Source organism: Sinohyriopsis cumingii, chromosome 10 (genome assembly GCF_028554795.1).
Source record: "Sinohyriopsis cumingii isolate HCF-2022 chromosome 10, ASM2855479v2, whole genome shotgun sequence".
NCBI classification, from domain to species: Eukaryota; Metazoa; Mollusca; class Bivalvia; order Unionida; family Unionidae; genus Sinohyriopsis; species Sinohyriopsis cumingii.
Window position 1 is genome coordinate 17,548,486 of NC_142970.1, and position 13,049 is coordinate 17,561,534.

Consider the following 13,049-nt stretch of genomic DNA (forward strand, 5'->3'; position numbering starts at 1 on the left):
GGACAGTACAACATATATGGGCATTCTTATACATGTAGTTTTGACATAACAAATATTGATGAATGGATGATAGGCAGAGTACAATACACAAAGGACGCATGGTCAGAACATAAGCTTGACTGGCCTTTAGCAATGTGATCTATGGTTAAAAAAAGCTTTTAAAACAAAACTACTATCTCATGCAACCCTTACCTTGACTGTGCTGTTTGGCAAGTTTCTTTTGGGAGCGACCAAAACCCAAAGAATGCATCAACCTACGTATCAACCCTTCTGAAAAAATTAAACACAATTAGGTTGGACTGTTTCTTAAACACAACTAGATTGGACTGTCTCTTAAATACAAAACTTAACTAGATTTAGTATATGCAGTTGATTGCTGCCAGAGATAGATACCGAAACAATTTCTGGCCATGACAAAATATATAAACAATTTTCAAATATCCTTAACCGATTAAAAGAAAATAAGAATAACTCATATAACAAGTTAATTTTCAACATCTATATACAAACACATATTTTGTATGGAAAATATAAATAGATAAGTCTCTCAAAGATGGGACAGACTGTGCCATGGAGACATGCAGCTACGTACAGGTGTTTTAGTCAGCTGTAAAATTCCCCATTTTCTTGAGTGAACGTCTGTATTATTTTACCTAATTTGATGCAGATCCTTAACGTCTGTATTATTTTACCTAATTTGATGCAAATCCTTAACATCTGTATTATTTTACCTAATTTGATGCAGATCCTTAACGTCTGTATTATTTTACCTACTTTGATGCAAATCCTTAACATCTGTATTATTTTACCTAATTTGATGCAGATCCTTAACGTCTGTATTATTTTACCTACTTTGATGCAAATCCTTAACATCTGTATTATTTTACCTAATTTGATGCAGATCCTTAACATCTGTATTATTTTACCTACTTTGATGCAAATCCTTAACATCTGTATTATTTTACCTAATTTGACGCAAATCCTTAATGTCTGTATTATTTTAGGTAATGATTTCCCTAATAGATTGGAGTGAGTGAAGTACACTTACCTGACAATCTTGATATAGGTAATGATTTTCCTAATACATTGGAGTGTGTAAGGTACATTTACCTGACAATCTTGATATAGGTAATGATTTCCCTCATACACTGAAGTATGTAAGTCCATTTACCTGACAATCCTCATATAGGTAATGATTTTCCTGATACATTGAGTGTGTAAAGTACATTTACCTCACAATCTTGATACAAAAATAGCAGTGTGAAAGACCATGAAACCTAAAAGATTGGCTTAAAGGTAGGAAAGGTCTTGACTGGAGATGTAGCACAAGATGAAAATTCTGAACATATTAAAAGTCTAAAGGGACAAATTTTATGAGTTCTATTTAGTTGTAACTGTCGTACGTCATCTAAAGGGACAAATTTTATGAGCTCTATTTAGTTGTAACTGTTGTACGTAACTGTTATACGTCATCTAAAAGGGACAAATTTTATGAGTTCTATTTAGTTGTAACTGTTGTACGTCATCTAAAGGGACAAATTTTATGAGCTCAATTTAGTTGTAACTGTTGTACGTCATCTAAAGGGACACATTTTATGAGCTCTATTTAGTTGTAACTGTTGTACGTCATCTAAAGGGACAAATTTTATGAGCTCTATTTAGTTGTAACTGTTGTATGTCATTTTCGTTTACAGGTTGAAGTTGTCATGTGTTATACTAAATATCTCTTACAATGTTAAATTCTGTAAAATGGTTCAGTCTGTTGTAAATGAACTTTTAAGTTTGTTATAATTTCTCTAAGAGAGCAGATTGTGTATTAATATGATTTACAATATCATAGGGACTATGCAGTTGTTACATCTATTCTTTAAGCAGCGGAATAATTCATTTAGTATCATCATTTCAAACAAATTATTCATTTATTAGATAAAATCATGAGCAGTATCTAAACAAGTTTATTATTTATTTGTGTAAATCAAAATGAATTTAAGTTTTAAAAATATTTCCAGATTGAACCAATATAAAGTTTTAGTATTTCATCAATGCTGTAATAACTAGGAAAGACAGAAAAATCAAATGAAATCATTAATACAGTTTATACAATTTACTACATGTACATTGTACTTAGAAAACATTTTATAAATATAAACTTCACCATCTGTCTAAGAGTTCACTCGAAACTGATGAAATTGTCCTTTAATTTTGCTAACTTCGCCAGTAGCTGCAAAAACCTGACACTTCTTTAGGTTTCCCACCTTATAGTATATAATGTGATATTGTCAAAATCACTTGTCAGAAACTTATTTGTTTTATTATTCACGTATTTTTCCCTGCAGAAAATAATTTAAAAATGTATCTATTAACATGCGTCACTGAAAAGGCACTAATGGAAGTGATACAAAATCACTTACTTATCTGTAATTTCCGACGTGTGCGAAAATTCGTATAATTACACAAACCAGCCGCTCTGTCTATTTATATTACTAGACATGAACGTGCAATTTCCGAATTTTTGCTTTATTCCAATTTGGAGCGTTATAAATGCAATAAAACTAACACGTAATAATTTAAAAAAAAAAAAAAAATCATAAAACCTTACATAGAACAATTGAATACATCAAACGGCCATCTTTGTAATCTATATTTAACCAGACTGAATGGCACGCGCTTGGAATGAAAGCGACACCTGGTGGATACACTCGGTATAAAATGTCGTCGTCCTTTTCAATCGTTGATAAATTATGTCTATAAAATGTGTTATTTTTATTTACATATAAATAAATATATTATAAATAAATAGTATAAATACATGTAAATCACTTAACAATATCAAAGTGAACTTAATGTAAATTGTATAACAACAAATACTATTTATAAATGTGTAACTTCATATCAACATGACAACTATGCGCGGCGAAACTGTCATGTTGACATTTAAATTTAAAATGAAATCTTTGAGAATTTTCAATAAATGAAGTTTGTAATTTTATTTATAACGTCATTAAAAGTTTTTAATGTCAATAAAATATAAGAAATATGAATTACTTTGATACACGGGACGGAATATAGTAATGTCACTACTCCCCCAGCGTGTGGCATACAGACGTCCATTGTCCCAGAATATGGTATAGAATGGAATTTCCTGTGTGAAAATGTCGACAAGTTGACATGAAGCTGTAAGTTTATGAATACAGGAATCATCAAGGACTCCATAGTTACATACGAAAATATTCCCGTCTTCTTTTATAACGATTGATGTCGGACATTGTAGACGTTGATGTTTGTATGTATATTTACATTGACTGGGATTCAAAATGTCGAATCCATATACACCAGTATTAGGGGATTCATAACCAGCATCACACAAGACATAAATCATGTTGTCTTTTGTTGTCACTCTACTCATACTCCATTTGTCCCCTTCACAAATCTGGTGAATTGTGTCAACATGTCCGTCATCAAGAGACACAACACACCAGTACATCGTGCCCTGTCTAAAACCAGTGACAACAAGACTGTCATTCAATCTGACAACACCATCATATCCATCCATTACTCCCTTTATACGTAAAGTCCTGTTCGTTTTAATATCACGTGACATGTCTCTAGTATTAATGACCATCATTTTTATCTGACCGTCTCTTTGAAGGACACAAATTGTCATGGCGTCTATCAGACACATGTCACGTGGTCCTGACTCCAGTCTGTCTGACGATGCCAGGAATTTTCCATCATGGAGTCGATGTATCTGGACTTTCCACGTATTGATGTCTAGGACGACTATCTTGTCTTGGCAGACGACAATAGAGATGTACCAGGGGGACTTGTCGGCTGTGGAAATAAAGTGATATAAACATGAATACACATCTACACACAAATATTAAACATATATAATTATGTTAAAATATGAAATAACTTGTATATTTGCAGTGTGTAGGTATTAATACATTAATAATAATTTAAATAATTATATTTATGACTTTAAAATGTAACTCCTGTTAAATTTATTATACTTATTCTATTGTTCTAAATTGAGCTCTCACAAAAATGCAATGGTCATGGTGGTTGTCGTCGTATATATTACTAAATTTGCATATGTATATTTATATTAAAATACTAAAATAACTTGTATATTTACGTGATATAAACATTAAAATGATGCATAATATAAACGTTGATACACATCTACACAAAAATACTATACATGTATAATTTAAATACTAAATAACTGACCATTACAACCTTCGTAATGGCGTCATCATTTTATTATTATTACAAGAGAGATTTACAGCAGACATCACACAGACCCAGTAATCACACTATTATAGTTCTGTACAGTATTTTAGTAAACTGAAGATACCAACAATAGCGTGTTAACAGGTTCTGTGTGGAAACTGCTATCGTCTCTCACTTTTAATCATGTTACGTACGTGCATTCGTACGTGTGTATTACTCGTATACTCCTCCAAAAATGGACAAGACAAATTCGGACACGGAGTCCATCCTTACATTAAATAACTCTGTGTCATTCCTTGAAAGCTATAGAGTGAAGGTCTTCATCCCACTACCACGTAATAACTGGACACAAAACATGGGTATAAACCAAAATGGGGGGGGGTACATTTTTTAAAATAAAAAACGGGATTTTAGTCAAAACAAGGAAATAAACGGATAGGCCAGTTTTGCAAACAGAATAACGGCTGTCAATTTTAACGAGTAGAACTATAAAAAAAGCATGATATCACACTAAATTAAACACAGCCAACTTAACTTCCATTTGTTAACAAAACCATAACAAATTCAGAAACACTTCGTTAGTTTACAACTATAATCACAGGGGCTCGTTACAAAGAAAATCAAGGGATGGGGGTTCTAACCTGTAATAATATAACACAGGTTAGAACCCCGATCCCTTGATCTTCTTTGTAACGAGCCCCTGTGACTATAATAGTTAACACTTAAAATTTCAATTCTGTTTCAAATTCCATTAAAGCCGAAAAAATATAGAAAATATAAAGAATTTAACCTGATGAATGTCAATTTTTTCATTCTTTGAAAAGTTGTTTAACCATATTATTGGCGTTGGCCATGCAAACGGGGAATCGCGGAGAAGGGCAGGTGAACGAAACTCACTAGATAATAATAATAATAATAACATAATAATAACATAATAATAATAATAATAATAATAATAAATCATTCATCGAACATTTCACTGTCATACTCAACATTCAGTCGTTACCCTATATGTATATACTACCCTAAGTATTTCAATGAAAGTTCAATGAAAGTCCATGTTAATAAACGTCTTCATTCGTTTACTTGTCTGCTGCATTTTCTTACATTGGGATGCCTGCCTTGCATTATGACGTCTGCATTGACAAGAACGCTGGCGGAAACGTGCAACATGGAGAAACGTACTTATTTACAAATCCGCGAAGCCCGATGTACTAAAGTTTACATGACACAGGGGTCAAAATAGCGGTAGCGATTTATTCTGACAGAGTCTGAGTATCGAGTTTTGACAGAGCGCCTGTCTTCAACTGTCACACAAACTCCGCCTACTAAATAATTCCCTGGGAAAAATAAAAAAAAAGTCAGACAAACATAACGGAAAACAGATTATACACAGGTTTATGTTTAAAAGATTGCATTTATTGTTACATTAGGCTACTTTTAATATAAAACAAGAATACATCGTCAGATTTTAACCAAACGGTAATCATGGTTGTTAATGTTGTTATGTGCAAACTCCTATCAAACATTTGCAGCTAAGTAATACTTTTTTTAAAGATATTTAAACATGGGCAGTGTAAATGTGTCTGGGGTTATCACTTTTTTGTATAGTAGTTCTGATGTTAATTTATCATCTTTTTCAAGAGAAATATTTACCAAGCCTGAAGATTCGAACTCCATATATATAATTATCGAAGTTGTATTTCCCTAATGGGTCTTGCACCATTTCATCATGTTCAAGAATAGTAAAGAATCAATCATGTCAGATGTCGTGCAAGTAATTTCCGTTGTGATTTTTCACGAAGACAACTGTCTGCGAAGAAAGTGGCTATTTTGGGGAGGAAAGTAAAGGCATTTTTAACTTTAAACGCGTGTATCATGGCCGTATATATATATATATATATATATATATATATATATATATATATATATATATATATATTCTCATGGATAAATTATTATGACGAGTTCCGTATATTCACGAAAATAAATCACTGGTCTTCCATGACAAATACACTTTCGTATCTGATGACGTGTGTTTTACTAACAAAATTTATATACTTTTCTTAGAGTTTCCCTTATCTTTTTACGTAACTTCACGGCAAATTTCTGACAAGCTAAAAGAAGTGTCTGTAATTTTGGGTGGGGGGGGGGCGGGAGAGAGAGAGAGAGATAATTTTTTAGATGCTCCCTGACATTACAAAATACCGTTTCCCAGTGGAATGTTCTGCAGCAATGTTACATTGTATATATTTTTACACAACCTCTTTTAGAGAAACCGTAAACATTCATATATGTGATTAGCACACACACACACACACACACACACACACACACACACACACATATATATATATATATATATATATATATAGGTATCATACATGCCATTTATAAATTCCACTTGGATATTACACAATATTTTATTTGAACATAATTATCCAATTGAGAAGATAGCATACTCATTTCATTAAAGTCCAAATTTTTACAATAATTCCATACAACTACAAACATTGTGATTAACAAATTTTATACTGACATTGTTCATTCTAGGTTAAGCTTTATAACTGAGCAAACTATTGTTACAGCAAATTATAATTTATTTTGTTATACATGTAAATTTTTGCAATATATTGCAGAGTACATATTACAAAACTTCGACTTAAACAAATTCAATTGCAAATTAAAATATAATGTCCAAATAGGCAAAAGCCTCTTCCAGACACTTAAAACAGCGAAGGAAATTTACAGCGAAGCGAACACGCTTTGTCATTGTTGTCGTCATTTGAAATGAATGTGTAATGTCCAATCCCATAACTCAGAAACTATTGGTAATGATAAAAACTGATTCGATTGAGTTTACGACGTCCTATTACCGCGTCATGCTTATCACTGCTTCATGCTTACCACCGCGTCCCACAACTCAGACACTACAGGTAATGATGAATACGATTCATACTACGACGTCATGCCTATTGTTGCGGTGTTTGAGCGTACACTACAACCGCTGTTACTGAATCATATCTTTAAAATCATCTACCGCTCTGGTGGCGTATTGGTTAGAGTGTCCGCCTCAGATGCGTGAGGTCGCAGGTTCGAACCCTGGCCGAGTCATACCCAAGACTTATTTTAAAAGATGTTGAACTTAAAGTTAGTTCCGACTGCTGTGTGTCTGTTATTTCGTTTCTTCACCAGTCTCGAGTAACGAGCTACTCCATATACCAGCCAATCTTAATCCACCGATTCCATCAATACATTAAATGGTAAAACCGATCAACAGAAGTGGAAGCTACGGTTTCAGGTATAGCAACCCGTGAGAAATAAACATGCAAACGTCATCTGTTTCACAGCTGCCGAAACATTGTTTTACGGCTTTACATCGCAGTAAATCCGGGAATACGCTGTCAGTTATACCCACTGTTCCGTATCCCCTCGACAAAAGGGTAACTGACACGGATTATTTTCTTATGCATACGAAATCTTTCTTATCAATATGTTTGTAAAACTACGGTGCCCTTTAAGTGATATACATTATAAAAGAAGTACTAAATCGAAAAACGACAGATTTTGTTTAATGGAATTATTATTATGTATGAAATCAAACAATATCGTTCTATCAAAACATAATGTGTCGATAAATCGAATACTACTTCGTTATTTCATCATTTGGAACACATTGCCTCTTTGAATAAATACGATCTTTTTCTATATATAATGCATGGGTTGTCAATAATTTTGCACAGCCGTCAATAGGGTTTCATATTTTTGAGAAAGATCAATATATTGCCTGAGAGATTCAATGCTTATAATTGCTAATCGCACCGAAGTTGATATCTGACTTTGAGTCTATTACTTGTCGGCATATTTTTAAAAAATAATTTTATCATTATATTTTACTTTTTTTTTGCAGCCAGGAATATTAACTGAGTAATCTTTCATAACACAAATATCGGCAGAAAAATTTTCATTTCTTTCTAAACAAATGGCCACGTGAGTTTACTTCTTTAAAGATTACGAAGGCTATAAGCCGGGATAGATAGACAGATACAAAGATGTATCACATACATTAAAATTAACTTGACTTTTAAAGTGTTCGTGTGAAGCAATTTGATATACAGATACTGTTGGTATGACCACATATATAATTATTGTTTTAACCATTGATTTTTTTCTCTTGATAAGTTATTAATTTCCATTTATGGATCATTTATAAAGTAATAAAACAGAAAGAAAAGTAATAAATATTTACCAATTCAGAAATGAATTTGATTGGAATTTCCTCTGATTTCCCCCTATTATTTAGGGAAAAAAACGTGGTGATTATGGAGAGTGAGAGGGAACAGAATTTGAAGGGATGAAAATCTTTAAACGAACCTTACACCAAGTAACCTAGATGAACGCAGGTCGTTAGTTAAGTTAGGCGTACACTTTCCATGAGATTTATATACAATATTACAAACTTACAATAACGTCTCGAGATGAGAAAATCTGACTGGAAATCTTTGACTGTGTGGCATACGTATACATGTACTTTATTTTATGCCGAGCCATGAATTACTATTTTTCTAAATGAAATATTTGTGATAATTCACTAAAAATTATATATATATATATATTGTGACGTTCTGTCGTATTGGGGTGGGGTTCTCCCAATATAATTTAATTAAATTAAATTGAAAGTTCCACCCTGGCTCGTTTTGTTAGAAAGTTAAATTAGTGATGATGTAGATTTACAGCTCTGAGCCCCCAGTCAGCAATGCCGACGGTTAAATTATAGAGAACACGAAGATGAAATTCAATCAATAACAATTTAATAAATGTGATAATTTAGAACGATAACTTCCAATCACTCGTCTTTCCCTCGACCAAGTGACAGCCTAATTCATCCCGTGATTTACAGTGTGAGTTCGATTTTCCCCCTGTCCTTGCATCTACTCATCTATTTCTTCCCGCTGATTCTTCCTTCTTTCCGTTCCTCTAACTCCTTCTTTGTCTCTGTTTCCTCTCTACTATCTCCTCCAGCTTCGCTCCAGACTTCAGCTTCTCCTTTCTCCTCCTTTTATTATCTCCTCCTCCAATTCCGCTCCCAGACTTCAACTTCACCTCTTCTCCTTCCTTCCTTTCCTCCGTCTCTCTATCCGAGACAACGGGACCAAACTTTAACTGGTCTGTCCCTCAAAGCTTCCTTTTGAAGCTTTCTGTACTTAGACCTTCCCGCTCTAAGATTTTCCCGCCAAGAACGAATGGCTATTCGGAGTTACGCTAACCTCTTCCCTGGGTAATTTCTCTCAGCGAACTAACTTTTGCCGGAAAACGCAGGGATATCATTCTACCCAAAGCAAGGTCTCCCCCCTATCTCGATTCTGATTGGGTGGCGCTGTGCCCCTGTCCAATCGTCTTAGCGGCCAGTTCAACCTGTCTGTCTGTTTGCAGGGGAAAGAAGTTAGGACACTCCCACTTCTTCAGGCAATTTCTTTTGATCTTGGAAACATTTCGACACCTAGGAGATAATTGGCTGTCTGTGACTTCGCAACTCCAACGTCCGGTCCTTCGATTCTAGCCACAACAATCTTACGTAACGGATTAGTGCTAGCCTTCGGCAATGTTCGACATCAAACAATGACCCGTCAGAATTACCTTGATTATACATGTTTCAAACTGGGCTACTCTGGGTCGGGGTAAACATGACATATATATATATATATATATATATATATATATATATATATATATATATATATATATATATATATATATCACGATGTCCCACCCAGTCACATTATCCTGACACCAGGCTGACCTGTCCTAAGAATAGTCGATCTATCGAGAAAAGTTGCAAAACACAGAGAGAGAAAAAAAAATCCATAAAATGGAGCTTAGCAGATATTTTTCCGGTGGCGTGCTACGATGTATGTAGACCTATAATGAAGAAAATGACTAAACAAGCAGGCCACCAGAGAGAGAGAGAGAGAGAGAGAGAGAGAGAGAGAGAGAGAGAGAGAGAGAGAGAGAGAGGAGGGTGTAAAAACCAGTCTGAATGTAATTAGCAATAGTAAGTAAAGCAAGCCTTGTTTCCATTTATTGAACCATGTATATACATCACTTTGTACATCAAAGATAACAGGTTACATACATACATACATACAGACAGACCGAGACAGAGATAGATTGTGTGTGTGTGTGTCTGTGTGTGCGCGCTTTATCACTGATATACCACGAGATGTATAAATTTTCCATTAAAAGGAATCAAGGCTTATCCTACATCAACAGCTCTATTTACCCTTTCCATTGGTCGGTTTGATTGATCGTGCTCATACGTCGAACAGAGCAGACACACTTTGGGTGGGCTCTAAAACAATCGATTAACATCTGACAATTACGCACAAGGAGAGTTACTATACTTTTGTATCTAGAGTGATGGCACTAGATACAACATCATTTTTTTGTATTTTTGTTACTCATATTTAACCTTAATTTTTAATTTTTATCATTATTCATTGAACCTAATTAGATTTTCAAATATTTGTGAATTCCTATGTGTGGGCAGTATACACTGAATACAACTCATAGCATTGCTCTCCGCCTTTATTCTTTAGCAATTACACAGTAATTAGTAATTTTTTGGACTAATAGTAGTGTGAGACTCTTCAATAGCAAAGACATTGAACAATGAGTTTATCGCAGAAATATGGAAGCAGAAAACAACATACCATTTAATATACAACGGGGGGGGGGGGAACGAAATTAAGCACATATTTCAAGACCAAGATAGAAGACCGAGTGCTTCTAGCATTCCATCCCATGGAATATCAAACCTTAGACTTTGCCAATACGTCGAGCGGACCAAGGCAGACTGAAATTCTGACCGCCCTCAAAATCTTAGGGGAGACGTTGAACAAATAGATGGCCTGCAAAATGCAGGCTACAACAACTATGTTCTGTACCCTAAGGAATTCGACACACCTCTTTTAGAGATAAATCAAATGGAAATTAAAGCGAACAACGTCAGTATCAACAAAACTGCGCCCCTGACCAGAGAGAGGCAAAAACGATTGATGTTTCGATCTCAGGCCTCCCTCTGGAAATTGAAACAATAGAACTGACGAAAAAGATTGAGAGAAAACTCAAAACAAAGGTAGTGAAATCCAAAATGGCCACAGTCTGGGGTTTTGGCAATGTAAAAACAGGCGCCCGTATCGTCACTGTGGCCAAAGAAGATTCTCCTAAGTTCCCAACGTTTTTCTACGTAATGGGATTTAGGTTAAAAAGCTGGTACAGATGGTGTGAAAACCATAGAAAGTGCCCCAAATGCCAACAAACCAGCAGGCACCAGTGACAAAAACAACAACCTATGCTAGTAAGGTAGCGGAAAAAAAAAAAAACAACAGAAATAGACATCGACACACAAATAGGGATGATATTAACTGAAATAAGAAACGAGGAAAATAAAGGGGGAGACATAGCCGAAACCACATCAAACAATGAGCTAATGTCTCTCCCTGAAAGAGACCTAACGGAAATAAAGGGAAACGCTCTAACCCCGGAGTTGGAGAAAATACTCAGCCCGAATAAAACATGGAATATCCAATGCCTTAGTCCGAGTTTCATCTGTGATATTTGGGCATTTATGTTGGGGTTGCCTTAGTCCGAGTTTCATACACCCCAACGTAAATGTCCAAATATAAAAATTGGGGTGGCAAGGGTCAGAGGAAACTCGGACTAAAGGGGCCTCAGATTACTTTGACCAACAGGTTTTCACTTCTACAAGAAGAAGAAAACTCAGTAGTAGAGGACAATGACAAAATTGAAGGTGTGGAGTCAGATGTGAGTTTGAAGCATCTGACCTCTACTCCCTTGCCAAAAATAAGGATAAAAAGCATAAACAAAAGGAAAGCACTCTCCAGGAGAGGGGCAGTAGCGACACAGAACGAGAGAGCCTTTTAACTATATATGAAATTAAACAGGACAAGACGATAGGGACAAAACAGCTGAGACAGGTGAATGACAACAAATACAGCGACAGAGACAAAGACATTAGCGAAAACGACAACATTACAGAAAACGAAACGGAATCGCAATTAACGGAAAACGACAACGGAAAACACCAAAGACCAAACGAGCATAGATAAGACCGAAGACATCATTTAAGAATTTAGGGGGGATTCAGTGCCCCCTCAAATAAACAATACAAATTAAGTAAATCAAAACATACACATATATTCAATTTGAAACTAAGTTGAAAATAACCATGTATAACCGAAATGCGGCAACCTGAAAGGAAAATGAAATATGGAAACAAAAAATTTCCGCGTTTCATCTATTAATGTAAATGGGATCAACAAAGAAAAATTAACAAAACTATGCAATGAAACCAACAATGATGTCTTGTTTATACAGGAAACACATAATAGTTTCACCAGCGAGCTAAAAGCATTATACGAGGATAAAATGAATGGAGTTTTGATTTTAAATGATTTTAAGGGAGAAGATGTAAGAGGAGGGGTAGCAACTTTCATAAAAAAGTAAGGGGGGGGGGTGAATTGGAAAAGGAAAAAAAGGGGGATTTTTTTAAAGGGAGATTGATTCACATTGTAATGGAAGAAGTTCACTTTTTAAATGTATATATGCCAGCGAATAAATAACGCAAACAACAATTTTTGGAAAATGTATCTAAATACATGGAAAAATACACCATGGAAAATTTTATTTTAGGGGGAGATTTTAATTGGGTGGGGGAAAATACAGATAGAGATGGGGAATTAACCACCAACGACATTAGGTTTAAACCGAGTTCGGATTCTTTTTTTTAAAAA

At 34.7% G+C, this 13,049-nt stretch overlaps 1 protein-coding gene across 1 annotated transcript in view; it reads right to left on the reverse strand.

The window, feature by feature from the left end:
• The window catches only part of LOC149789661 (uncharacterized), an 83,464-nt gene that overhangs the window by 57,223 nt on the left and 13,192 nt on the right, over window positions 1–13,049 (reverse strand). Inside the window, exons 3-4 of the mRNA XM_089971676.1 lie at window positions 3,046–3,831; window positions 193–270 (exon numbers count right to left, since the gene is read on the reverse strand). Of these exons, the coding sequence (XP_089827802.1) occupies window positions 193–270; window positions 3,046–3,831 (864 nt within the window). The remainder of the gene's footprint in view (window positions 1–192; window positions 271–3,045; window positions 3,832–13,049) is intronic.